At 44.5% G+C, this 27,626-nt stretch overlaps 1 protein-coding gene across 9 annotated transcripts in view; it reads right to left on the bottom strand.

Annotated features, from left to right (window-relative positions):
* Positions 1–1,959: 1,959 nt before the first annotated feature.
* The window catches only part of fat1a (FAT atypical cadherin 1a), a 75,138-nt gene continuing 49,471 nt past the window's right edge, over positions 1,960–27,626 (bottom strand). For 3 of the 9 annotated variants that reach the window (XM_079337212.1, XM_079337211.1, XM_079337214.1), the window contains 20 exons: positions 23,408–27,481; positions 22,593–22,789; positions 22,306–22,459; positions 20,822–21,055; positions 17,298–17,684; positions 16,088–16,302; positions 14,948–15,085; positions 14,610–14,753; positions 12,685–12,882; positions 11,403–11,999; positions 11,082–11,304; positions 10,856–10,987; positions 10,531–10,688; positions 9,311–9,779; positions 8,449–8,602; positions 8,054–8,164; positions 7,300–7,940; positions 6,399–6,536; positions 4,674–4,709; positions 1,960–3,590 (listed from right to left, as the gene is read on the bottom strand). In XM_079337212.1, the coding sequence (XP_079193338.1) occupies positions 2,911–3,590; positions 4,674–4,709; positions 6,399–6,536; positions 7,300–7,940; positions 8,054–8,164; positions 8,449–8,602; positions 9,311–9,779; positions 10,531–10,688; positions 10,856–10,987; positions 11,082–11,304; positions 11,403–11,999; positions 12,685–12,882; positions 14,610–14,753; positions 14,948–15,085; positions 16,088–16,302; positions 17,298–17,684; positions 20,822–21,055; positions 22,306–22,459; positions 22,593–22,789; positions 23,408–27,481 (9,080 nt within the window). In that variant the 3' untranslated portion in view covers positions 1,960–2,910. The other 6 variants (XM_079337213.1, XM_079337215.1, XR_013778600.1 and 3 more) reach the window with 5 other exon arrangements.

Here is a 27,626-nt window from a genome sequence, read left to right as displayed (position 1 = left end):
TTTCTTTAATTCATGTTTTCTTTTCTGTCAAGTAAATCTTTCATCAAGACTGTTTTATTGGCGTTTATCTTCGTTAGAAGGGGAAAGAGAGAGGTGGTGGAGGAGGAGAAGGTGTGTGTTTCTGTGTGTGTGTGTGTGTGTGTGTGTGTGTGTGTGTGTGTGTGTGTCGGGGTTTGACATGTACAACCAGGACTTACTTTGACTCTGTATATGAGGTGTCTGTTCTCCCTCAGGAGGTAAACTATAGCACCAAGGACTTGGATGAGAAGATGTGTAGATATCAGTCTCAAGACAGATATGTGATACTGAGTGTAAAAAATGGGGGAAACCTTCCTCTTATTGTCTATCCTACTCTCAGGGTGGGAACACCTTCACACCAGGACCTCTAGAGCTCAGTAATCTAAACTGTAGGTCTTTTTCATGTCTTACATTTAAATAAAGAAAGTGAGAGCAGCATTAACATTTAGTTAACCAGGACAAGTAACACCTGCTGGCTTATTGGTTAGCAACCCAACAAATAAATACATGTACCAAAATATTGTACTCTGTCTTTACTTATATAACTGCAGGTGGAAAAAATGAGACAAACTGAGAAACCTATTGACCTTTATTTAATGCTTGCTAAAGTGTTACATTTAAGATTAGATTCTGAATAAAGGGAATTTTCTCACTTTATTTTAAGTCTGCTTTATAGTAGGTCGACACGACAAGTGCATCGGTGACATCCGAGGAACTTTGAGGTTTATTCCAAACACCTTTTCAAACATTACTTCATTACTGCGACTGTACTCTGTGAGCATCTGAGCCTCGTCAAACGCTGAAGCCCCATCTTAACTTTCACCATCACGCAGACAGGCTGTCGGTTTGGTGACGGGATATGATTCATCAGAGAGATGGAGGAGCAGAGATGTGTTGACAGAAGTCAGCCTGTAACAGCAGATTTGGAGTGACTTTGGGTCAAAAGGTCACTCTTGACTTCAGAGCCCCAGGAGGAGGAACAGTCAGTCCTGCATGCAGCCATGACCTGGTCAGCTCAGCGCACACAGAGTGAAACAGTGAAAGAATACAGACTGAGTTTAGTGGTGGATCAGGCCTGGAGGTACCAGGGTCATGTTAGTTTCTCAGGATCATGTGAGACAACCAGGCTTTATTGATACAAGCAGCTGCAGGATGGCAGAGGAGGGAGGGGACACAGAGCTGTGTGACTGAGAAGAAGCCTGAAATACGATTCAAGTTCATCTTTTATCCATAACACGCAGCTTCCCCTGACTATCGCACACTGTCCGACAGTGCTAGTCTGCCAATTGTGGGTCGTTCCATTTACCAATTGTAAAACAAATATAAAAAAATGTATGTTCTTTATGTAGGGTGACATTATTATTCAAAGATTTACTCATAAATATTTAGTATCTTAAAAACTGTTAAGATCGCCACAAGAGTTGGAGATAGTTGTATATTCGTTTAGAAACACTAGTTTTAGGGGTGCTGTTTATGTGCAGTTAGGATTCAGTTTCATTTATTTCACTGAGACTTAGCATGTAAAACATTTATTTACTATGTTTTTGATTGGAGAAGCACTCGTTGGCCCTTTTAGTTTGCCTCACCTTTTGTTGCGTATCCCAATTAGATTTTTTTGTAATAACTTTATTTACCGAAAACAACTGGTTTTATGTCGCTTCCCCACTTGAGCCAGGTCGTAACATCAATGGGGGCTCGTCTGGGATTAACAAGGGCTGAAGTCTATAAACTATAGACTTCCATTTAGCGTTAGAAAATGATTTTTAGGCGTTGTGTCCGAGAGGCAAATGGGATGAGTGATATTTTTGCAGATTAACTCTCTGTTGATTTAGTGAATATGAAATCAGAAGAGTTTACTATGGTAACCTCATGAATGCTTACTGTACATTAAATTGTATCTCTGAATGACTTGAGCTTGGAAACAATGAGACACAGACAGTGTATTTTTTAGGAATAATTTATTGCCAGTAGGAAAGCGTGAGCTCGTGGCAGTATTCAATAAAAACCTTAACAAGACCATAGCATTGCTCACACACACACAGACACCTGAAAAAGTCACGTGTCCATGGATAACTCTGCTCTATAAATATATTGGGTCCCATTTTCTTGGTGGAAAAATAAAGAGGTTCCAAAGTCAAAATTTACAAACAAACACATAAAAAAACAACACAAGAATATGCAGTCGTTCATTGAAGACCCTTTTTGAAAATGAGCAGGAGACGATAAACTTTACGAGTACATTGTGTGTTTCGGAAAAGCCACGCTCTTTTCTTCTTCTCTCTTTTTTTTAAATTCCTTTTTTTTTTTTGTGAATGTAAGCACAGTAAGGCTGATAATGTCACACCATTGAATTCTTTTTTTTTTGTTGTTCAAAATAAAAGCATAGAATATCTACAAAACCTAGTAAACTTTGAAATCAAAACTGTACATTTAAATTTACATTGAAAATGAGGATCTGCATAAAAAAAACTTTGCTTGGTTCTATTTATAGAAACAACGATATTGTTGTGAATAGCATTTTTTTTTTTATTCTCTTGATGCTTTTTCTGTTGTACATTGAAACGATGATCTTCAGACAATCCACTTCCTGTGAATGATGACAGATAATTAAAGCGATGGCGCCGCCCACTTAAAGAGGCAGGAGTTGGACTGAGCGGACGTTAAGATGCTACAGAGTTCTTCCTATAGCTTCATGACATCTCCTCAGCCGATTGGCCTTTATAACCAGTCTCAACAACCCCTATGTATGACTCAATCAATCCTGTGTGTATGTGTGTGTGTGTGTGTGTGTGTTTTGTGTTTACTGTGTGTACATATATGGTTGTGGGTTGCATGTGGCGGTCGGACATAAGGTGTAGCTGTGGGTTCAGGCACTTTTGTTTGGATCCAGTGTCAGACTTCAGTGTGCTGTTGGGAGTCCAGCCCCGGGATGACAAGCCGCTCAAAGTGACCCTCATCGCCGCTCTCGTAGTCGCTTATCATCACCTCGGACTCCTCGCAGCACGCTGACATGTCCGAGCAGGAAGCTGTGGACGTGTACAGAGACAGGGACATGTTGTCCAGAGCTGACGAGTCAAAGTCCCGACTACAACCTAACGGGTAACCGCCTCTGTAGCCGCTGGTGCACATGGTGGAAGCAGGGGTGGTGGCGTTTGAGGTGGAAGTAGCGCCCTGGCCCTCGTTGTCACCCGAGTCACTCGCGTAGGAGTGCTGCGGCAGGTACTGGTTAAGGCTGTAGAGCTGGGGCAGGGCAGGGCGCTGGCGGACCCCGGGAGAACCCCCTGGACTGGTCGAAGATGGGTCCAGATCTCTGCCCAGAGGCCGCAGTGTGTCACAGCGGTCGGCGTACTCTGGCAGAGGTGGAGGTGGCAGGTCGTCGTTTGCATGGAAGTCTTCCGGTGGCGGAGGGAAGTCACTCTCGATGTCGAAGCCGCCGGGATAGTAGTCGGTGTCAATGGCACTCGGGTCGCTGTACAGAGGGGCTGGCGACTCCACAACCTCATACTGAGGAAACTCCTGGATTCCAGGAAGTTGAACACTTGGCATCCAATCAGATGTGTCCCAGTGATATCCTGAATGATTAGATGGAGAAAAAAAAATCAGAAACATAGCTGTTAAAGTTTGGTTCTTCACTTAATCGGAAAAGTAGGCGTTAATATTAAAAGTCCACACCATGCAACAGAAGCACAAAACATCACAGCAACACGACGACTTCTTTAAGAACACACGTCACACCAACGCTGAGAGAGGAACACACCGCAGACACATTCACAGACTCTACAACAAACTCCAAAGGTGTTTGTCTTAGATTTATTGTGTTCTATGCAGAAAGCATGAGAACAATCCTCTCTCTCTCTCTTTGTGAGAGCTCTGACATAAAACAGTGACTTAGTGCGACAAGCTAACCTACATGACATAAACGACCATTTGTCACAAACTGGTGGGAGGGAGTGGCTCGCAGGGCCTATCAGCTAACAGAAACGTCGTTCTTGAAACTTGACTGAGCGAAAGGGGGCCGGTGGCGTTCAAGTTTTCTGCAGCGCCGCACCTTTTAACCGTTCAATGGCGGTTCACTTATTTCTTTTTAAACGCCCATTTCAGAGTCATCCAATCAGATTTAGAGGATTGATTTAAATCACTACAGATAACAAACTTCACAGAATATTCTGTTTGACATGGATCTAAGTCAAACTACAGAGGATAAAGTCTACACTTCCACCACTTTCATTATCTAACAGAGTATTAGGTTCGATGATAGGTTCGATGATAGGGTTGTAATAGTTTTGAAGATAATAACTGACAAACTCTGCCGACAGTAGTTACTGTTACACACCACTTCCATACAGTCAGTTTAATTTACAGTTAGTTACCTGTGATCAAACACAGCGAGGGTTAACGTATATCATTAATGTCACAGAATCCAAACCATGCACGGGAAGCTCTGTTTACGTGGGGAGTTGAATCCAACCTTACAGAGGTTGAAGGTACAATGCATGTGGCCACTGATGCAGACAACACTAAGTGTGGTACCAACTCGACCTCACAGAGGAGGCTCGACCCTCTCTGTGTTAATCTTCGGGGGGGGTTAGTGGTTTAGAGTTGGAGGGGGGCGGGGAAAAAAACACCAGAGAGCAAACAAAGATGTAAAAAGTCACCTCTTGGGTTCTTGAGATCATGAGCCAAAAAAGACTCTTTAGAGGAGGCCAGAAGGAGGAGGAGAGAAAGAGAGAAGAATAAGTCACAATAAAACCTGAGGGGAGAGAACAATCAGCTACAAGCACAAAGTGGAATGAAGACGATGGAACGAGGGAAGAAAAAAAAAATACAAAGAGTGACGGGTTCAGAATAGTCTACGCGTCTGCCATTTTCTTAAACAGACTCCGGCATTTGTTTAATCAGAAGATAGAGAAGATCGATACTGAAACATATTCAATGAAGTGTTTTTTTTTTCTTTTTTCTTTGAACTGGTGTCTGCTTTTATAAAGGGAGTCATCAGGGTTGGAGGAGGTTCATCAGTGTAAGAGAATGGCAGCTCTCCACAAACACCAAGGAGACAACGAGCTGCAGATGGAAGCAATAAAACAAGTACCTTCTCCCTCCACCGTGTCAACAGCACGGTTGACAAGGTGGATTACTGTCACTATGGAGGCTTGTGAGAGGGCGGAAAGGGAGGGGGGGGGAGGAGGGAGGGGGGTGGAAGAGACCCAGCATTAGCACAAATGCTTTTCACAAAAATCCAAATCAAATCAAATGGGAGTGCATGGTGGTGGGAGTGATGGCAACACACAACACGTCCAACAAATGTCCCTATCCTTGATTGTCAGTAACATTTCATTTGGATCTTGAGTGTTTGGAGAGGCGGGGTTCATGGCTGGGCACAAGACAGTAATGGAAGGAGAGACGGTGGGGAGCTTTCATTGAGTTTTTGCACCAAACACACAATAACAACATACTGAGAGGCTATGGGTTGCCATTGACAGTACAGATGGAAGAATCAGTGAAATTCCCCGGGGATATAAAACGCATTTCCGACCGGAAATAAAAGAGAACATCCTGTATGTGTTTAGAGATATTCACATTTTTGGAGATAAGAGATGAAGGGGGTTTGATGACTTGTGAGCAGAACAATTTCCCCAACCGTATGATGCCCCGATGAATGAGGTGGGGGGAACAAGTACGATATCATGACCAAATGGAGAACGGAAAATATGCACGTATACCCTTGTGATATGTTCCGTGGTGTTCGCTTCAAACATCCGTTCTTAGCTATTTTGAAAAGCAGAACAAAAAGACAAACAAAAAAAAAAAGAAAAAAAGAAAAATGGCATGCTTTAAAGTAAAACAACAACTTTTAAAATCTGTCAATTAAATGAGCTGTGTGGCGAAAAAAACAAAAACAAAACAAAGTGATTTCTGATTAAGTCATCAAACTCCTTCTCAACAATATATTTCTTTAACGCATATATAATCCCGGGAGAATTACACAGCACAAGTTGTGATTGCTTCCGTCTGTACCGCAGATGATTGGGGACTTACAGGCCGGACCCCTTATTTAAAACCTTGTTCTGGATCTGTGGACTGATTTGATCCATATGGGAGCTGAAGCCCCCGCAGCGAAAAAAAAAAGAAGGAAAGAGAAAAGAACAAGTGACCCCAGAGACACCATATCAGGGCCAAACCATTCCAAGCATGCCAAGAAACAGTGTTAGCATGAGAATCCACAAGGCAAAAGGTAACTGTCACGAAAACTCTGCAGGCCAATCAGGAAGAAGAGGAAAGAAGTCACTCATCGTAAGCTGAAATTACATCTCATTCAGGGAAAACTGCTGGAATGTTTCTTCTCTGCTCAAGAGAAAGAGAGAGAGAGAGAGTTAGCGTACCATTATCGTCGCAGGACTCCGACTGGAAGGAGCTGAGGGAGTGAACCTCAGACATGCTGCCGCGGGTGTTGTAAGGGTGACACGCGCTGTCCTCAACGGGCTTCTTGGTCAGGCACGAGTCCAAGTCCACCACTTTGGCTGGAGAGGAGAGCACGGTTTGATGTACATGGGTTAGATATGACCGATATGATATGAACAAACACAGACACAATCCATTCTTATGTGGAAGTGCAAAGAGTGTACTTCACCATAGAGGTAAATTCTGAATCGATTCGTGACCCCGAAAATCCTCGTTGAATCGTGACACCCAAAGATTCCCAGCCCTACTTCTACACTCAAGAAGTTCAGATCATTTTGATGCACACGTTTGTGACAGAAGCTCTGATGTGTTTTGTAAATGGACACTTTCAAAAAGAAGCACATTTTGTCCTGAAGGGTCCTCAAACTATTGAAAACACAAACTACTGAGTGCCGTTGTCTTCGCCTTTCAAGTTTGTTTTCTTGAGTTTATGAGCTGATGTTGGCTCCACAGGAAGTCATCACATTTATTGTGCTTCATGGCAGAAACATTTCGATGATGTGATTCACTTGAATGGAAGAGTGAGAAGGAAACACTGCGTCTCTATAATTACTGCTTCATCACGCCCTTTCAAGAAAATGATTATGAAATAAAGGAACCGTGAAATGACGCCGACTAGAACTGAATTAAATATCATCAAGTGATTCGACGGAAAATTAATTGAAATTTTAAATCACATCGCTCCACCCCTCTTTGCACCCACATTAAACACGTGTGATTAAAGATAGCACATAATCCCAAACACAGACTAACGAAGAACTTCAAACAAATCCTTCCTCATCGATAATAATAAAAGCCCTGTAATCCATTAAGACAACTTACTGTCATAGTCATAGTCCCAGTTTGGCTTCTGGATGGAGTCGCTGTCTGACACTGAGTTGGAGGGTGGGGGAGGAGGGAGGTTGGGTGCTACGCTACACACGGCCACGGTCTTGCGGTGTCCGTGCATGGAATCTGGGTTGAAGGTGCTGAACTCTGGATGCTCAGGGATAGCCGAGCCCTCGAAAGAATTCCTATCTAGGTTGTTCCTCGAGTCGCTGGGAATGCTGGGAGTATAGGAGATGGGCCTGACGGGGACCTGAGGCGGGATGTCCGAGTAGATGTTCTTGCTGAGTTTGGCGTCGTAGAACGGCCTTTGCAGGAAGGAGTGAGGCACGTTTGAACCCCCGCCGTGTTTGTCGTCGCCCCTCTTCGACTTCCTGCGACACGCCCTCTTGCGGATGATGATGAAAAGGAGGACCAGGATGAAAATGCTGGACACGAAGACCACGATGCCGATCACCTCCTCCAGGCCGATGTTCCAGGAGGTGGAGACGAAATCGTTGCGGACCTCGGCGCGGAGCTCGCACATCTGCCCGCTGAAGCCCAGAGAGCAGTTGCACCTGAAGGAGCCGTATGTGTTGTAGCAGAGGCCTCCGTTCGAACACGGGTTCTTCACGCACTCGTCCACATCGCTCAGGCACCTGGACGTCAGAGTGAGGTTTGTTTAAAGGCATGTTGAGCAATCTGACTTGGCTGTAGGATACTAAATGGAAAACAGTTCTGGTCATATATTAAAAATTCCTATTTGACTGACCTGTCTCCCTGGAAGCCTGTCTCACACTCACATACTGGACCATCCAAACTGTCGATACACTTCCCACTGTTTTTACACGGGTTGTCTCTGCAGTACGGCCCCAACTGACACCTGAATGAAGAAAAAGTGACGTCAAACAAACCTAATAAAACGTATGACCACAGAAGATTTTCTTGAAGTGGTGAAATAGTGAAAATAAAAGATGTACAATTCATGATACTATAGTGTGAAGTGATTCAGGTCATTTTATCTTGTCCGATCTTCATTACAGACCCACATGTAAAAAACTTCCTACCACTCTGGTCTCACTGCTTCATGCTTGTGGAAAGCTACGTACTATGAATGAGAACTGGAATTTAAAAAAAAGAGAAAAAAAAGAGAAAAGGTTGTGCTACCTTTGTCCTGAGTACTGTCCTCTGCACTGGCAGTAGAAGTCGCCTGCACGAGGAACGCATGTGCCTCCGTACAGGCAGGGGTTGGAGGCACAGGGGCTGATTCCCACCTCGCAGTGGGTGCCCATGAAAGAGGCAGGACACTTGCAGAAGTAGCCTAAAGGATTTGGGGGAGAAAAAAAAACGCTAAATGAATAAAGGCGATTAAGCTAAACAAGTGGAAAATGAAAGTGGTCATACATTCTCAAATCTGTGCCAGTTTAGAAACAATCACACGTTGTTGTAACAGCAGGGAAAGGTCAGACACTTGTAAAGGTCAGGAGGGAAAACAACCAAACTACTCAACCTTTTACTTTTGCAGCTTCCTCGTTCATTCCTATGGTACCATGACAAAGGCCACATTATGCGTACGGCAGCTTTTTCTTTAGATAATGGTGCTAAAACGCAACACATCCTGCAGATGTTTAACAAACAAACAAAAACCTCCAGGGAACGTGAGGGATGATGCACTCTGAACCGCTGGCAGGTTTCTAATGTGAAACAGATGCAGGAGTGTTGACTTTGCATGCCTGGCAAGCAGCACTAACTGCAAATTACCAGAGCACAGGAACACGGCGAGCGCCTACCAAACTATGATGAAAGGTGCCTGTCGGAGATAACAGTTGCTACCTCTGATTATAATTAGCAGCCATGTTTGATTTTGCATGATCAGGTATGGAATTGACCGAAAACAATAAAACAAATCAAAGAGGTAAAGAAAGGTGAAGCTACTTCCATAAAAGGGCAGAATAAATGCACGACATTTTATGTGAGCTACTTCAGTGTGAGTGAGTGAGTGCAATGAGCGGAGCAGGACCTGATGTACCTCCGTTAGGCAGCGACGTGCAGACTCCACCATTGTTGCAGGGGTTGCTGGAACAACTCTCAGCAGGCGCGAGCGCGCAGCCCGGAGACACGTCCACAATGTCCTCCAGCACAGCGTAGGCCCGCTGAGCTTTGGTGTTAAGAGGCAGCACCTGACCATTGAGCGTGATGGCTTCCAAGCAGCCGTGCAGCCCGTTGGTGACAGGAAGGCTTCGTCCATGGCGTGTGGGGACGTGCTGGCGTACGTGACCGCCAAAGTAAATGCTGTTGTCTAAGTTGAGGGTTCGCAGGGTGCCGGGCGCAGTGCCCGATGCGGCGTGAAGCCGGTCCAGCACCAGCTTGGCGTAGTTACCGTCCACCTCCAGAGAGACGGTGTGCCACTCGCCGTCGTTCACCTGAGCACTGTGGACGGACACGAGGCCGGGGCCGCTGCCGCAGTCGAACTTGTACTGAAGACGTCCATTGACGATCTGTAAAACGCAGAGATGGAACATGATCAACTTTTTAGCATTATCAGACTTAAAGAGGTCACTCATCGTTTGACTGCACTGGATTAAAACTCAGGAAAGAAATCTAATTCTAGTCATCGAGTCACTGTGATAAATGTGCTGATCAGAAAGTACAATGTGCATCAATTTACCAGTAGGCCAAAAAACAATTAGATCTTAACACTCTTTCCTTTCATTTTCATAGAATAAAGTCGTTTACATCCAAACTAGAAAACTTCTGTTCAAGCCCTTTGAATAAAACATGCAATTGTTTTGCACCCTAAAAACAACAATAATGGCCTCTCCGTCAGACAGTTTTACTATGCAGACTGCTCCACCAGACAGACTGGAAAAGGAATGTGTGGAAAAGTGGTGCCTGTTTTCCTCCCAGCACCAAAATAGCTCTTGTGTGCGAGTTTTTTCAACCCACCACCACATTCCCATAGTCAGTCATGTGAAAGGGTTTTTTAAAAATGGCTTTTTGAACCCCTCGGCACACTAGTAGGTTGGTACAGTCTCACTAGAGTGAGGCACTCAGTTATGTGTGTGTTTTTTTTAAGCCTGTCTGATATGAATATGCTGGGCATTAATGCAGAGACAACGTCAGGCTGGAGTTCATTTTGATGAGGAACGTTAATGTTTTACTTCTGAAGCAGCTGAAAGAATAAATGTGCCTCCACGGCTGAGTAGGACAAATATGTTTACACACACACACACACACAGAGACACACACCTCGAGGATGCTGTAGTCGGTTCCTTTAGCATACATGAGAGTGGCATGGCTGGAGAAGGTCCTGAGCCTCAGAGAGAGCTTCATCAGCTCCTTGTTGTCGTTCTCCATCAGCTGATATTTCACATAGCCGCTGCCGCTGAATGTCAGGGATTGTCCGTCTGAAATCAAGTCACAGATATGTTTCAAAAAAAAAAAAAAAAAAAAGGAGGAAAACCAACAAATTGTAATAGAAGGAAACCAAAGATTAAAAAAAGAGGAGCTTTGGGGTTAATCAAAGGAAAAGCCATATGGGACAAAGGCGTGAGAGGTTGGATGATGATCTTACCAGAGCATTTGCCCTTCTTGACCTCGGGACATACACAACTGTACACGGGGTCTTTGGGATCTGCTACACACTCCATACCATCAGGACAGGGGCTACTCTCACACAGGTTGTTCAACACAGGACATCTGCCACCTAAATACACATATGCTCGCACTCAGTATTTAAAAAAAACAAAACAGACAGCGCATGTAGGAATGTGTGAAGGGTTGAAAATGAGATGTTCTACCTTCACACTGGCAGGTTGCAGTCCTCAGGTGTCGAGGTGTGACAAAGCTGAGACGAGCTGTGCTGTGGGTGGACATGGCCGACTTGTCCAGGGTGATGACCTCATCGCAGAACACTAACGGGCAGTTCAGACCCGCACACAGCTTCTGCACCACGCGCATGATGCGTATCCCTGTCATCTCCTCGATCACAGCTGCAGACGAGTTTAACTTGCGGAAGACGACCTGGGAAAGACAGAGCACACTTTGAAGCAATCTGCGCTCACAACGCTAAACAATCAGCCACGGATACAGACGCGTTGGTTTAAGGTGAAACGCCGTACCTCCTGAGACTGGTATGGGCTGCCAGATCTCTCCAGAGTCAGCAGCACATCCAGATCTCCTTGCTCTGAAGGCTGCAGGCTCACTAACTGGACCTCACTCCTCCTGACTCCGGCGATGTTTCTCAGCGCTCGCTGGAAGTTGCGCCAGTGGTCCCCGATAAACTCCTCAGGGGCGATGTTTGCAAAGCGCACGGCGATGGAGTTGTCCAGCGCCTGGCTGGCTGCCTGTCTGACATGCACGTTGACATCGGCAGCCGTGGTGAAGCGTCCGTCTGTCACCGTCACGTTGAGGGGGTACTGTCCTACGTCGAGCGGGCGGAGGGCAATGACTTTACCATCGGAGGAGGAAATTGAGAACAAGGAGCCGCTGTCATCCACAGACTGAGAAGAAGAGGGGGCGAGGCTGTAGGTGAGGGTGTCGTAGATGTCTTGGTCGGTGGCGTGGATCTTTCCCAGGACGCCTCCAGGGTACTCGTCCCCAGCTGTGGTGACGAAGATGTCCAGAGGGAGGATGGCAGGAGGGTAGACGCTCTCCTCGATAATTTGGATGCTGATGAAGGAGATGGAGAAGAGCTGAGGTTTGCCGCTGTCGGACACCTGAACAAAAGAAAAGACATGAGCATGATCAAAGCTTTACTTTTCCAACAGCAGAGGGCAATCAAGCTCTTCCCATGTTACCCATGAGCTTAGAGCATCCACATACATCATGAGCATATGTATATGATAGGCAACTAAACATGTACACGTCATAAATGTTAACACTCCCTCACACATGGTCATCAAAAACACTGACTCAAACCCGAGGGAGCATCTCGTGCGTGTAAAGACATCACACTTTGATTCCTGATCCCATCTGCCCACTCCGTTTATTTTCTGTGTTCTCTCCTCCAAGGTGACACACAGAAACGCACGTGACGACACCAACTCAAAAGCACATCCCTCTGATTTATGAGTCTCCTGTGAGGTGCACTCTTTTATTTTTTACGCCTGCTCCAACTCAGCACATCACATGGAGTTTTCCAGAAGGTGATAAGCTTGATTTAGATTGCATTAAAAAAAAAAAAAAAAGTTCAAAAGGTGGTGAGATGAAGACTGACGAGGTGGGTGAAAAAAAACCAAAAAAAAAAACACAACAGTACGACGAAGCTTGAAGTGAGCGTGTCAGGAAAAAAAAGGTAGAGGGAGGGAACGGAGGGAAGACAAATAGATCAGGTTGCTCTGGCTTGACGGTTAAATCGATACAACCTCTCAACTCTGCTTTCTCTTCGGTGCGGTGACTCACCTGTGCTTGAAGTAAGTACTGTTCTTTACTTTTCCTATTCAGCGCCCCCACGGCCACTAGAGCTCCCTGCTGATTGATGTGGAAAGTATCGCCCTCGTTCCCGTCCACGATGGCGAAGGTGAAAGGTGGGCCGTTGTGGGAAGCGTCCCTGTCAGTCACAGTTAGCTGGAGAACACTCGTGCCTTTCGGTCGATTCTCCTGTTGGGATACCAGAGAGGAATGGTGAATATTTGTGTCCTAAAGCTCTTTTTATGAATTTGGATCAACGTTGTGCTTTTCTGATGATATGGATATGCACCCAGAGCACATTGCTAATTTGAAAAAAGTGTGACTGAATGCAGCTGAATGTTCATTGTGTCAGCCAAAAAGTGAAAACAGTAACTCCTGAATTTATTGGTCTTGAAAAATTTTAGCCAATGTGGAAGTCCTGCAGGTCATTGAGGCTGATTCCAAGTCACAGAAAACACACCACGGCCAATTTTACAGCATGACTCAAGGTGAACATATCTGACATGACTGACAGGCAGGTGCAATATAATGGTTCGTCAAGAGGCTTCAAACCGGCCTCAGCTCCAGCTCTCAGCCTGTCTTTTGAGCCTCCGGAGCCTCCTGCTGTAACAGATGAGTGACGCCACTCAGAGGCTTCGTCCATTAATATTTACAGTCTATGCACAAATCCGTCGCTGAGTGATTTTTTTGGCCACTAGGGGGCAGTTGAATCACATTGAGAACGCAGCGTGGACCTTCATCCGCAGTTTTGTCTCTGCTAACTCGCTGAACGGGAGTCCCTTTAAGCTCTGTTTTTGCAGCCACCAACTGCCAAGGGGAAAACATCCAGTAATAAAACACCTCATTGTTTAGCTAACTTTGGGTAGTTAGTGAACATTTCAGGGATTTCTTTCAAAGCTCACTACTGCTGGGGTTATCACGTCACATGAATTCATCCTATTCCCCATCCTCATCTGAGATTCTTAATGCTTAAGAGATTTGCTATGTCTTCATCTTCAGCTGCTGGTCGTGATTCTGCGATGCTATTTGTCAGTTGTCTTTGTCCTCAGTGCTGTGACTTCACTTCTGAAGAGACCCAGTCAAAAGCTCCATGTCAGCTCACAGTGAACGCTTCGCCTCGTGTGATTTATGTCGCTGCATTGCCTTCAGATCTTTCCTTTATGTTGACTCTTTTAGTCACTGACTCAAAGCTCACTTTAATTATCGAGTGTGGGGAATGAAAAGAAAGCCTCTTGATATTCCTGTTGTTGTGTACAATGTCTGCCTTTGTGTTTTGTCCTTGTTCTGCTTTAGAGTGATTTTGTGCTTCACTTTGATCAAAGTGCTTCGGTGTGTAAAATAAAGCCGGTCAGGACTTTTTTTCTAAAGTCAAAATAATGTTTCATCCTGAAGTGCTTATGCTGTCTGAACTGTGTTGAAATGTGTACCAGACCTCCTCACAGTGTCTCTTCAATTATTCTCCTGGTTTTCCAAACAGAAACGAATCACTTGTCATTTTACCTTTTTTTTTTTTACTTTCTTTTGATCTCCCGACCTGGAATACACGTACATTTTTACATTTTCTCTTCCTAACGTATTCTCCCATGCATAATTAGCTGAGTATCTTTCACATTCCCACTTTTTCCCAGAAGTCTTTCTTTCATCCCTTATCTGCATTAATACTTAAGATGCAGCTTCTGCCTTCCCATTCCCTCACCTCCCCCTTTTTTCCTCCTACCTCACCCTCACCTCCGTTCTTGCTCCTACTTGCTTCTTGACATTCTAGTCGCACACTCGTCTCCCATTATTTCTCCTTGTTAATCCCCCCTCTCTGTGTCCACTGCAACCCCCCCCCCCCCTTGTCCATCAAACCCCGTTCTCTTCCTCTCTTCCTCTAATCAGAGATTTACACTGAGCACCTTTTCACACTCGCTCACCTGGATGATGAGGCTGTAGTTGGCCTGGGAGAAAAGCGGTGGGTTATCGTTGACGTCTGAGATGTCGATGTTGATCTTGGTGCTACTGGATAGAGAGGGCACCCCGTTGTCTGAGGCGACCACCATCAAGGTGTAGCCAGAAGTCTGTAACACAGAGTTAGAATTAGCATAAAGGCAAAGCTGCTTTTGTAAGCAATAAGGCAAGCAGAGATCAGTAAACAAGCTTTCCTATTATACCGGACATTACTCTGATTGGATTCTGCAGAGAGTGCAATTAGTTGCCCCTGTGGATTACATTCCGTGTGTACAGTCAGCATTGTATCTGTTGTTTCTCTTACTCGCTCTCTGTCCAGCTGGCGGGCGACTTTAAGCTCTCCTCTGACCGGATCGATCGTGAACGGGCTGCCCTGGTTGCCGTCGACGATGGAATAGCGTACGTGATTGTAGGAGGGTCCGTCTAAATCCTCAGCTATCACCTGTGAATCAATCAAACAGTCAAAACCAACATCAATCATCCCGGCAGAAAACCAATAGTGGATTGGCAGAAGATGGATCGGCAACTTTTAGATAAAATACCGAACATTTGCTTGTTTCAGTTACTCACGTTTCAGACTGAATAACCTTCTTTTTTTTCCCCAATAGTCAAAATAAACACAGTCATGTCGTACTCTGGAAAATTGCATTAACGATTATGGACAAAATAACTCGGCAATTTCTCTAAAAATAATAATACCCAGTAATGAAAACAATTCTGAGAAACATACAAACAAACAAAAACAGACGCATGCAATCTTTTTGATCGATTGCCATCACACACACACGCACACACACACACACACACACACACACACACACACACACACACAGTCTTAAAATCCACCAAGCATCACATACAGTACTGAAAGGGATACCCAGGGAAATCAGCAGACAGAGAAGATTTACAAGTACCAGACAATGACAGGTATTAAAATCACATTTCCTAATGGATAATTTATATTCAGGTGCATTAGACACAGATTAACAGTCATAAGCAGAGGTCTTTTGTGAAAGGAGGGGAGCGAGGAGGGCATACAGAGGAGTCGGATAGGAAAATTCACGTGCAAAAAAATAAAAGGTGGAGTCAGCCTGATGGTGGATCGAGGGCTTAATGAGTCAAACACTTTTAAATGAATGCTGTTTGAGCATGCGTGTCAGATAATGCACGAGAACAGAGGGGCAGTGAGCATGAAGAGCATCGGTGCTAATTTAGCTGTGCCACCAGATGGTGATTTGCCACAGGTGCTGATATGTGATAGAGTAAGCAGTGAGTAATGGGCAGAGAGGAGAGAGGCAGTGAGGGAGGAAAAGAGAGACTATAAGAGGAGCAGGGGAGCAAACGAAGGAAAGTTCTCAGGAACAGATGATGATGCAGTTTTTCGAAGTATTTGATCTCTAAAAAAAAAAAACGTGTCCCTAAAGAGAGCGTGCGTCCTTCTTACCGCCATCACAATCTTCCCCAGCTCTGCATCCTCGCTGATGACGGCTGTGTACACCTCCTGGCTGAAAGCAGGTCGGTTGTCGTTGACATCAGTCAGGTTGATGTTCACAGTGGCCATGTCGCTGAGCGGCGGCGAGCCACCATCTGTAGCCTCGATGGTGATGTAGTATTCATGGGAAGCCTCGTAGTCCAACGGCTCAATCACAAAGATGTCACCTGAGGGGGAATAAAAAAAAGAAGAGGAGCCGGTGTCACGTCATTTAAAAACAGTGTAACACGTGAAATCTTTTGTGGAGGGGTAAAACTAAAGACAGCACTCACACTGGACAAGTTGTCCCGTATTTAAACATGAGTCCCCCCTACCCATGGCTACAATTTTAGAACCAGATTCATAACTCTAGATGCAAATACTTCCGGCGGACATGCACTGCAGACTGCAAGTCAAATCGTCATCCTTCATTTACCCTCATTTGAAATTCCAAAGGTTCAGCTCCGCTCAGGTGCTGTTGCTTGCTCGTAGCTACAAAACAGAACAGTATCCTGTTTGTTTCCCCTCTGGTGTTGTGCTGCAGCTCTGCAGCCGACCGATGGTAGTCCAGTCAGAACAGCATGCTGTTTCATAAATTGGAGTAAGAGCTTGTAGAGTTTCACTTCCTGAAGAGCTTCGTACATGAGGTACCATGTCTGGGATAACTTACTGATTCTCTCATCGTATTTGTTGTTAGTCACTATAGTTACTTTGCATGATGCCATGATCATGTGAAGACAGGAATGCAGACTGTGCAGACTCAACATGGCGGGGCCCAGTGGTTACTCAGAACTGAAAGGTGCACAGAACAAAACCATTTATTTTGTGGCTTTACTTTAAGCTCCAAAAAGATATTCTGTCCTCACATTTCACCTGAAACAAGCAGAGTATTTGATTCCTCACATCCTTTTCTTTGTTGTCAGAAGTCTTCTTATGCAAGTTCAATTCTGTTCTTCTTTGTTTGCCACTGCTGCTCCCTGAAATAATGTCAAACTTGTGCTTCCTCGTGTTGATAAATGTGAAAAATAAGACCCACTGAAAAGATAACTGGCTCCAAACGGTACCGGAACCCCGTTGAGGAGAAGTAACCAACTGAGTTTTACATGTTAATCATCACATACGAATGGATTGGAAGCGACCCTTCATCCAAGTGAAAGGTAACAAAAAGCGAACGCTTGCTGACCTGTGCGCGGGTCCACGCTGAACATGCCGTGCTCGTTCCCACTGATGATGCTGTAGCTGATCTCTCCGTTGGCCTCTGCGTCTCTGCTGGCCGCCTGCACTCGGAGCAGCTGTGCGCCCACAGCCACGTCCTCCGACACTGTGGCCGTGTATTCGCGATGCTCGAACACCGGAGGGTTGTCGTTGATGTCCAGGACGGAGATCAGCACCTGGCACAGCGAGGAGAGGCGCGGGGAGCCCAGGTCAGTGGCCCGAGCCTTCAGCTCGTACGTCGACTGCACCTCGCGGTCCAGGGGACGCTCCAGACTCACGACGCCGGTGTTCTCGTCGATGGAGAAAAATCCCTCGGCGGAATCCAGCAGCGAGTAGACGATGTTGCTGTTGACGCCTGGAATGGCAGAACAAAAACATTTCAGAAATCCCTCCCCCACAAAATGTTCCTTATCGTAAAAACGGAGAAACTCTATCATAAGTCGGGCGTAAACAAGATTACCGATTTCATGTATTGACTTATTGATTGAAATCGTCAGCTTCTTTTCTCCTTCCAAAACATCCATCTTTCACACCGCCTCTGATAAACAGGTGCTGTAAGCGTCTAATCCCTGCCATCATCATAACTCATGTCCTCCCACCAGCAAGACGCTTCCAGCAACAAGACAAAGACAGATCACGACAATAATCATAATGCCTTTCTGCAGGTGGCCACCATTTAGAATACGCCATCATGTTCTCATTTATCAGGTAAGTGCCCCTGTCCTCCGTGGATCCCATTATCGTGCTGAGGAGACGACCACGGGGGAGCCCTGCTTATCACTTTTATCTGGTCCCATCATCCTCCACACAACTGGCTTAATGCTGGTTAAGTGAATTGGGCGGAATCTCAATTGGATTTACTGGCTGGTACATGTATGTTTACGACTGAGAGCTTGTCTCAGTCCCTTAGCTGGAATCAGAAGGGAGCCAGAACGGTTGTCTACTGGTTGCAAATGAAAGAACATCTCCACAAGAAAGCTGAGTCATGTTTATGGACCGGAGGCTGGATAGAACAAGTAAACCTCTTCGACAAGTCAACGTCAAGAAAAAGAATCGACAGATGAATTGAATCCTCAACAGCACCCTCATGTGAAGGAGATATTGAAAAACTGAAAACTGTCAGTCCATTGGCTGGAATGTTTAACTTCTAGGTAGACATGGAGTGATACAGGAAATGACTAAAAACAATAAAATAAAATGTTTTAGCAGATCTTAAAGTTAGCCAGCAATATTTGGGTTGACTGCGACTTTGGCGTTCATCATTTAAATGCTCCTTTTTCCTGGCATTTTGTAACACTTTACCATTAAGCAAGCCAACAGTCATCGGCTGGTGATCAAAATCATCTTTATTTACAACAAACACAACATGGGACTTTTGCATAGCAGCTGTCTTTTTTTTTTTTTTTTTTTAAGTCAGGCCTGCAGCTACAACCCTTTACTTTATTGGTAAGCTAAATAAATGTCGGTTTTGAACTTGTGGTTGAATTTAACAATACTTCTCATTACATTACCTGTGGCTTATAACTATTTAAATTGACATGTTTTTAATGATATCAGAGAGTTTTTGTGATTTATCGGGAAAATATTCAGCAGCCAGTCCATCAAAAATAATCCTCAATTGCAAAACCAATATTAAGGAAAATGGTGTACAGCAGCTTCCTCCATGTTAATCTCTGTAATATTGCTAAAAGCAAACATGCTAACTACAAACTGATCTCTAAAGCAACACAGACAGATTTCATTCGGAGGACAGCTGGTGCTTTAGAACATCTTTCTCTGCAGCATTTTGAGGAAAGATTGTCAAGAACATGCATGAATCTGGCTCGACACCGAGGTGGAAAAAAAAAGAAGGAGAAAATGATTCAATTCCTCTTCACAGAAATCGAAGGGAGAAAATGAGAGAGCGAGAGCTGAGAGGAGACAGGCCGGATGAAAAAGGACAAAGCAGAATCAGAGAAGGAATGTGTGCTCACATAACTTGGGTTTATCAAAGATCAAGGGCAGCATTTTGAGTCTGCTTGTCTGTCTGGTTCCTCACTATTCCTCGCTGATAAGTGCCTTTCAGAGATTGTAACAGCAGGCTGAACTGAGGAGCAGCAATGTGGGTAAGTATCAAACATCTTACAGCCAAATGGGCACACAGATCATACAGGCTGTGGCACAAAGCAGCCAGCGCCAAGAACGGCTCTCCTCAGAGATATGCAGAGTGAAACATCGATGGAGGAGAAAACAAGACTCTTCTCTAAAGAAGAGTTTTACATGTCGCTGGTTGGCTGCAAAGAAGGTCGACTGAAGCCTGAGTGAACTGGGTCAAACCCAGAAAGCCTATTTTTCTTCTGATCTCAACATGTTGCTTGGGACTTCCACCAAAAAATAAATAAATATATAATCTAGACACACGTCAAGAAAGGATCAATGTGTGCGATTTCCACTAATGTGAGAGACATACTAATCAACCCCCCCTCCCCCCCTCCCACCAACACACTGCTTTCACCGTGTTACTCTAAATAATCATTACCCCAGGCTAAACAGCAGGGAGCACCTTTTTTTGTTCTCCCAACCTCTCCTTCATGTCTCCCCTCTTTATCCTTGATATTCAGGAAGAATTGAAGCAAATTTTGTGCCAGTAAAAGCCTCCAGGGGAAGAAAAAAAAACAACCTGTTAATACTAAGTTTGTTCCTTTTACCATTTGACGTTTTACTCTAAAGGGCCCAATTTGAGCTTCCCTTTCATTCTGTCAAGCTGTCAGTCCGCCCAAAACAAGGGGCTGAAAAAAAAAACGAAAAAAAAAAAAAACGAAAGAAAGAAAGAAAGAAAGAGAGGCTGTTGATTCTCTGACGGTGAACAGGCTGAAATGTTTCTTCAAGCCAGAATGTCCTGCTCCAATAAACTCAACATGTAATCTGGGACGGCAGGTCCAATAGCTCCCGGGATAAAGCCCTCAAGGCGCTTAAGTGACGGTTAAACTGCACGGTTTGAGTTCTCCGTTTTATCCGTTTGTGAGCCTGGAGGTGTTTGGCAATGCCTGCTTAAAAGACGTAGACCCCTGAGATAAATAACACGGCCCCTCTGGCTTCACAGAAGGCAAATGGAAAATTGCAATCAGCCCTTTTGAGAATTGAACTCGAAGAGAGAAGAATTTCATTAGAGTGTAATGGAGCTTTTAATTTGAGGGGTTGATCATTCATGAAATTCCACATTTGTTATCCCTTCCTCTTGCCATTTAGCTTAATGCAGTTGGACAAAGGAGAGATAATAAGGTCTGCATTGTGACGGAGGATTTAGCATACACGTGTAAGCATTAGGATGAAATGCTTATCTTGAGCCATTATTGTTTTAGATTGGATGGAAGGATGTGTTGACAATCAATGATATACACAGCTGGAAAAAAAAGTTGAGCTGATTATGAAACCCTTTGTAAGCAGAGGGCTATTTTGATTTTTTTATTTTCAAATAAGGCTCACGGTCATTGACGGTGCCTGAAAACTCACCACTATCGACGTCATTTGCCAGCAGTTTAGCCACGTATGTGCCCGTCTCTGTGTTCTCGAAGACTGTGATGGTGTAAGGGTCGGAAGTGAACTGCGGCGGGTTGTCGTTGACGTCTTCCACTGTGATGTGGACGTCGGCCTCACAGTACCGTCCGCCTCCGTCCACCGCTCGCACTTTGAACACGTGCTCGTTCTGCGACTCTCGGTCCAGAGGCTGCGCGGTCTTCAACTCCCCTGAAGGTGAGACAGAACAAATGAACGCAACATACACAAAAGGAGTTAGCAGGATGACATTTGCTAATTGAGCATCTCTTAAAAAGAAGAAGAAGAAGAAAAAAAAAACAACAAAAAAAAAAACCCTCTTGCTCTACAGAAAATCTGTGGAGGCCGTTAATGTCAAACTAACAATGTGTGTTTCACATACAAGAGAACAAACCCCGTGTTCTTTGGCACTCAAAAACACCTAGTCTAACGTCTACCAACCACGTATAAAGCATCCAAACAACTAATGGTGTTCCAGAGAGAGAGGAGGGGAATGAATAAGTCATTGGAGAGGAGAGTGGGCTGGTGAAGGAACCCATCAGTGCTGGCAACCTGAGAGCAGCTTGGAAGTATCCTGGGAAGTGAGGCAGCCAACATTAAACCACGACCTCTGAGGAGAACTCAAGAGCTGTGAGTGGTCCTCATCTGCGACAATCCTCCTCGGCTGCTCCATAAAATATACATCGCATCGCCTCTGCAAACAAGGCCTGTCGCTTGATATCACATTTCAAGCCTTGCCAAAAGACAGCTGGAGGTTTTTATGGACCTCATGTCCACTGTGGTGCCAATCTCTAAACATATTAACCTTACATTTGCTTTACTTTGCATGGATGCTCGCATCCATTTTTTGCAGTGATTAACACCCTCGGTGCCAGATGGAATGTTTGATTTAGAGGCTCTCCCAGAAGAAATTATCTGCAGGCGCGAAGCATAGCGGTCATAAATCCAACATAACTGTGCAATGCTGTATTTTTGTGCTGCTCCTGGTTTCTCAATTGGCCTGCAGGGAAATATTGTTGGATCTTTTAAAATTTCATAAGTAAGTAACAGCTGGGCACCGGAAAAACACCTCAGTTACTAATAATGATTCTGTCTCTCTCACACACAGAGAAGCACAAATCATGAAAAAGAAACATTTTTGCAGAGGGACTGCATTCAAATCCTTTTAGTGTAAAGTGTAACACTGCTGTCACGCTGAGCTGTCTTTTTGATTTAGTGGTTAGGAGCCGTGGGAGAAGAGTGTTTCTTACATACTTTTAACACATTGGGTTCTGATACTCAGAATAACCTGAAGCACAGCTGGAATGCATTAACACTATAGGAGCTTCAGAAAAATAAGGATAATAGAGAGGTAATTATCCTAAAATGAAAGTATTGCTACTTTAGAATGGCCTCAAAGTCTCAACACAATCCCCAGTTTCTGTTCACACACATTTACGCACCTGTATCTGTGTCAATGATGAACAATTCAGATCCAATTCCCTGAAGCTCATAAGAGATCTGGGCGTTTGAGCGGATGTCAGCATCTGTGGCAGAGACCTGTAAGATGAGCCTGCCGGCAGGGGAGTCCTCCGGGACGTTCTCGCTGTATAAGGACTGAGGGACAGGTGGAGTAAGAGGAAAATGGAAAGATATTCAAATGAGTAAAAAGATTAAAATGGTACATGCTGAGTTTAAGTGATGAAATGCCAACAAAGTCGAGGATGAAAAAAAAAAAAAAATCCTTTACCTTTTCGCACACAGGGCTGTTGTCATTCGCATCCAGTACCTTGACCTCCACAACGGCCTTAGCTGTGAAGATGCCATCACTGGCAGTGATGTTAAGCAGATAATTGTCCTTCTCTTCACGGTCCAAGGGCTTTCTGACAGAGACCTTCCATTCATTCTGAATGTGTTCAATTGCAAACTGTCCGAGTGGATCCCCTCCTGTTTGGAGTTCAAAGAAATAACCGCTTGAGAATAAAACAAGTCTCAAAGAGAGAGAAAAAAAATCTAGAGTCCTTAAAAAGACAAAAAATAAAACTGTTCCGATGTTTAAAACGTCATTGTCCAATACATTATTAATTCTTCTTAATCAGTATTTGTCATGTTTTCACATGTTCTTCGTCAAACAGGTTGCTGGACAAGCCCCCCTGCAAACTTCAGAAGAAGACAGAATACATAAACCCCACGCTGTAATTTAGCTGCTCCCTGATTCCTCCAGATATTTGACCGACTTTGCAAAGTTATTCACACATGCAAATTAGCAGCGGAGGACGAATTTTCCCCCAGCCTATTTCAAAACATTATTCAGATGATTATTCATTTCTGTATTTTGATGACCTAAATATTTGCCTTGAGCTTTAAAAGATTAGGCGATAACTCAGACTGCTAACAGATAATAGCACTGTGTAATGTTTCAAAGATGAGATATTATCTTCATATTAAGTGGCATAAACAGATAATCCCCCTTAAGCTCTGTTTATGTAAACTTACACAAAGGAGCAGGGAGTACACTCTTGCGGCTTACTAATGATCTGTTTTGCAGAAATAATAAATGCCCACCTGTGATGAAATAGTCCACTTGTTTGTTGATGTCTTCAGAGTCTTCGTCTGTGGTGCTGAGGATAGCGATCACCCCGCTGGGAGGGGGATCATCTTCACTGACTGTGCCTTTATAGATCTCCGCAGTGAAGCGCGGCGGGTTGTCGTTCACATCGGCGACTGTTACCTCCACCGTGGTGCTGGTGCTGTGCTGGACTTTGTCGCCTTGGTCTGTGGCGAGAACCGCAACTCTGTATTTGCTCGTCTTTTCACGATCCAGCTCTTTTAAGGCGGTGAGCCATCCAGTTTCGCTATTGACAGCAAACAGCTCCGAGATCTCCTGCGAGTTCTGCTTGGGGTCCAGACTGTACACAACATGGCCGTGTGTTCCAGAGTCCTGGTCGTTGGCTTTGACTTGAATCACTTGAGTCCCGCTTGGAAGGTTTTCCACAATGACCGCCTCGTAAGGGTCTGACTCAAAAACGGGTTTATTGTCATTTAGGTCTTTGATCTGGATGTTTATATTGACCGATGCAACTAACTCATAGTTCTTTTGTTTTGTTTCGCAAAGCAAAGTCAGCTGGTACCACTTGGTTGTTTCATGGTCAAGGTTTTTCTGAAGCTTCAAGGCTCCACTGTCTCGGTCCACAACAAACACTTCGTCCTCATTGCTCTCAGGAGTGTTGCCCCTGACAAGACTGTAAACAACTGGTTGCTCACTCTGGGCCTGAATGACATCAATCTCTGTGCCAATGGGAAGGTCTTCAGCTATTGTGTAGCGGTAATGAGGTTCAGTGAATTTGGGGATTGGTGTCTCTGGTGCAACAATCCTGATGTAAACCTGTACAACTGAATATTTAGGTGGATTCCCAGTATCCTTTGCCCTTACAAAGAATGCATAGAGTGCATCTTCAAGTCCGATGAGACTCTCTTTCGTAACAATGACTCCAGAGGTTGGATGGATTTCAAAGTTTTCCTCCACATTTTCAACATCTGCTTCGATTGAATACTCCACATCAGCATTGCTTCCCTCATCCATGTCTGAAGCAGCAATTTTAACCACGGAGGTTCCTCTCGGGACATCTGATGAAATAGTGGCTTTGTACTCAGCTGCTCTGAATTGAGGGGCATTGTCGTTGACATCTGTGAGAATTACATTGACGGTACAAAAGCCTACTTTTCCACCACCGTCTCGAGCGACGAGCGATATTGGAATAACTTTTTCAACTGCATTCTCACGATCAAGGGTCTCTAGAGTGAAGATCTGTCCATTTTCATTGACGGAGAAGATGTCCTTTGCAAATTCATTGACGATTTGGTAAGTGATTTGCCCATAAATGCCTTCATCCTCATCTGTTGCCTTTGTTTCTGCCACCAATGTCCCAACATCTGAGTTCTCGATAAGCTCTACTACATATTCCCCCTGAGAAAAGGTGGGGTTGTGGAAGTTGGCACCAATAACTGTAACCATGACAACAGCTGAGCTTCTGAACACTCCGTCTGACACTGACACTTTGAGGTTGTAAAGAGGCTGCATGTGTGGTCTGCGGTGGTTGGATATGACGATGGCGCCTGTTTTTTTGTCGATGGAAAAGTTCTGATCTTCGTTGCTGGATATAATGGAGAACTCCAAGTTGTCAGAATCTGAGCTGTCAGCGTCTGACGCCTGGACTTGGGTGATGAAGTGTCCACGTGGGGCCAGTTCACTGATCGTAGTTTTGTACGTTTGCGCCGTAAACACTGGAGGGTTGTCATTCAAGTCAGTGACGTCAATCGTGACAATGACATCACTGGAGAGCGCTGGGACTCCTCCGTCCACAACTCGAACTCTTAATTTATGCTGCTGGATCTCCTCATGATCAAGAGCTTGAGCTGTTGTGATCAATCCTGTGTCGCGATCAATGTTAAAATAATCTGAACTCTTCCCCTTTTCCTCAACCAACTGAAAGAACAGGTCTTGATTAGTACCAGTGTCAGAATCTTTGGCATCGACTTGCAAAATGGATGTACCAATGACAGAGGCCTCTGAAATATTGGCGTAATAGGCACGAGACAGAAACACGGGGGCATTGTCATTCACATCTTCCAGAATGATATCAACAAACACTTCGGAGTGTGCTCCTGTCAGGGAATCTGTGGCTCTTACATTTAACTTATATGCAGGATGTGTCTCAAAATCCAGAGGCTGAATCACATGAATCACACCTGTGTTAAAATCTATTGAGAACTGTTTGAAAGGATCTCCCTCGGAGATGGTGTACACAATGCGAGGTCCTTCAGAATCGTTTGCCTGAACATGGAGCACTGGTGTGTGTAACTGGATATTTTCAGGAATTTCAATGCTGTAAAAAGGCTTTTCAAACACAGGCATTGCTTTGTTCACCACTGTTATTGGCACTTCTACTTCTGCTGAGAGTGCTGGCTCTCCATTATCCTTTGCCATAACAACGATGACAAAGTCTGCGTTGAGCGACTCAGCCTCAAATTTCTTTTTGACTGAGATTTCACCAGAGGGGCTTATTTGAAAGTGCTCCTGGTGTTCCTTCAGGCTGTAATTGATATCTGCATTTGGGCCAATGTCTTTGTCCACTGTTGTGACTTGTCGAATGACCTGGCCTTCCTCTGCATCTATCTGGACAAGGGCATGATAGGGAAGGTTCACAAACATCGGCTTGTTGTCGTTCTCATCCTCTACTTTCACAGTTACTAGAACGTGGGCCCCATCTTCAGATTTGTCCTCTCTGGTGACCTCAACAACTATATCGTATGTGTCCTGTGCCTCGCGATCAAAGGGAATTCCAGTGGTCGAGATCACTCCAGACGTATGGCTGATTTGGAACCTGTTGTCAGGGTTCAGGATTTTGAAAAACAAAGGCTCGTTCACCTGATTTCCGACAGCGGCAATCACTGCGAGTCGTTTCTTCTCAGAAGAGTTCTCTTGGATGGAGGCTTTGTAGGACTCTCTGGTGAATTTCAACTTACTTTCTTTGTTTTCCTTTACATTTATCTTTACCGAAGCAACAGATGCAAATCTACCATCAGACACCCGGATGTTTAATTCGTATCTGCTCCTGAGCTGTGTGACATTCTGAATGGCGATAATGCCAGTGATTGGATCCATTTTAAATTTGTCACCAATATTGCCCTCAGAGATGGAGAAGAGGAGTTTGGAGTTAGGCCAAGAGTCTGAGTCTGTAGCATTGACTTTAATGACCTCCACCCCTTTGTATGTTGGAACAATGACAGTTGTCTCGTATAGTTCTTGGCTAAAAACTGGAGGGCAGTCATTAACATCAATGACTTCAATAGTTACGTTAGCCGCTAATTCCGCAAACAGGCGTGGCATTCCTTGATCATGAACCTGGACCGTGAAGTGGAAAACATTCCTTTGTTCATAATCCAAAGCTGCTGTGGTTCTGATTGCTCCAGTACTTGAGTCAATGGCAAAATAGTTATGTGCAAAAGGTTCCACAATTTGATAGATGAGCATGGCATTTTGGTCAGAATCAGCATCAGATGCACGGATAACAAAGGGAGTGTTTGCTTGGGTCAGGACAATGCTGTTGACTGGGGCTGACTCGCTGATTACACCTTTGAACTCCTTCTGGAGAAAGACAGGAGCATTGTCATTTTCATCCTTCAGATGAATAAGTAGAGTAGTGTTGCGGGCAAATCCTGCCATGTTTGTGCCCTGTATGATGAGCACATACTGAGGGACGGTCTCATAATCTAAAGCTTTTTGGGTCACGATAACTCCGGAGTTTGGGTTTATGTCAAAGGCATTGTTTATGTTGCCGCCTTTTATTTGATAGAAAATAGAAGACTGGCTGACAGCTGTCACCAAGCTCACAAAACTTCCAGGATGTGCTGATTCACTGACTTCTGCAGAAAACTCTTTTTCTGTGAATCTGGGGGCTGCATTGTCAGAAACTGTTACCACAATGTGAGCAGTGGCTGTGGTTGACAGAGGAGATATTCCATTGTCAGATGCCTTAATGGTGAGTTCAAATTGGGTCTTGATGCCACGATCGAGCTCTTTGGCCACTGTAATGGTCCCAAGAACAGAGTTGATGGCGAATGAGTTTGCAAAATTTCCTGAAAGAAAGAGAAGACAGAAGATCATTATAGTTAGACAGTTAAATCTCTAGGTGGTCATAAGATGTTTGTTTTTTTCTTCGGAATTGAAACATGTGACTTTCAATTCATGAAAAAAAAAACACCAAATGTCAAAAATTACTAA

This window comes from Symphodus melops (assembly GCF_947650265.1).
Source record: "Symphodus melops genome assembly, chromosome: 2".
Taxonomy (NCBI): domain Eukaryota; kingdom Metazoa; phylum Chordata; class Actinopteri; order Labriformes; family Labridae; genus Symphodus; species Symphodus melops.
This window is presented reverse-complemented; position numbering and strand designations above follow the sequence as displayed.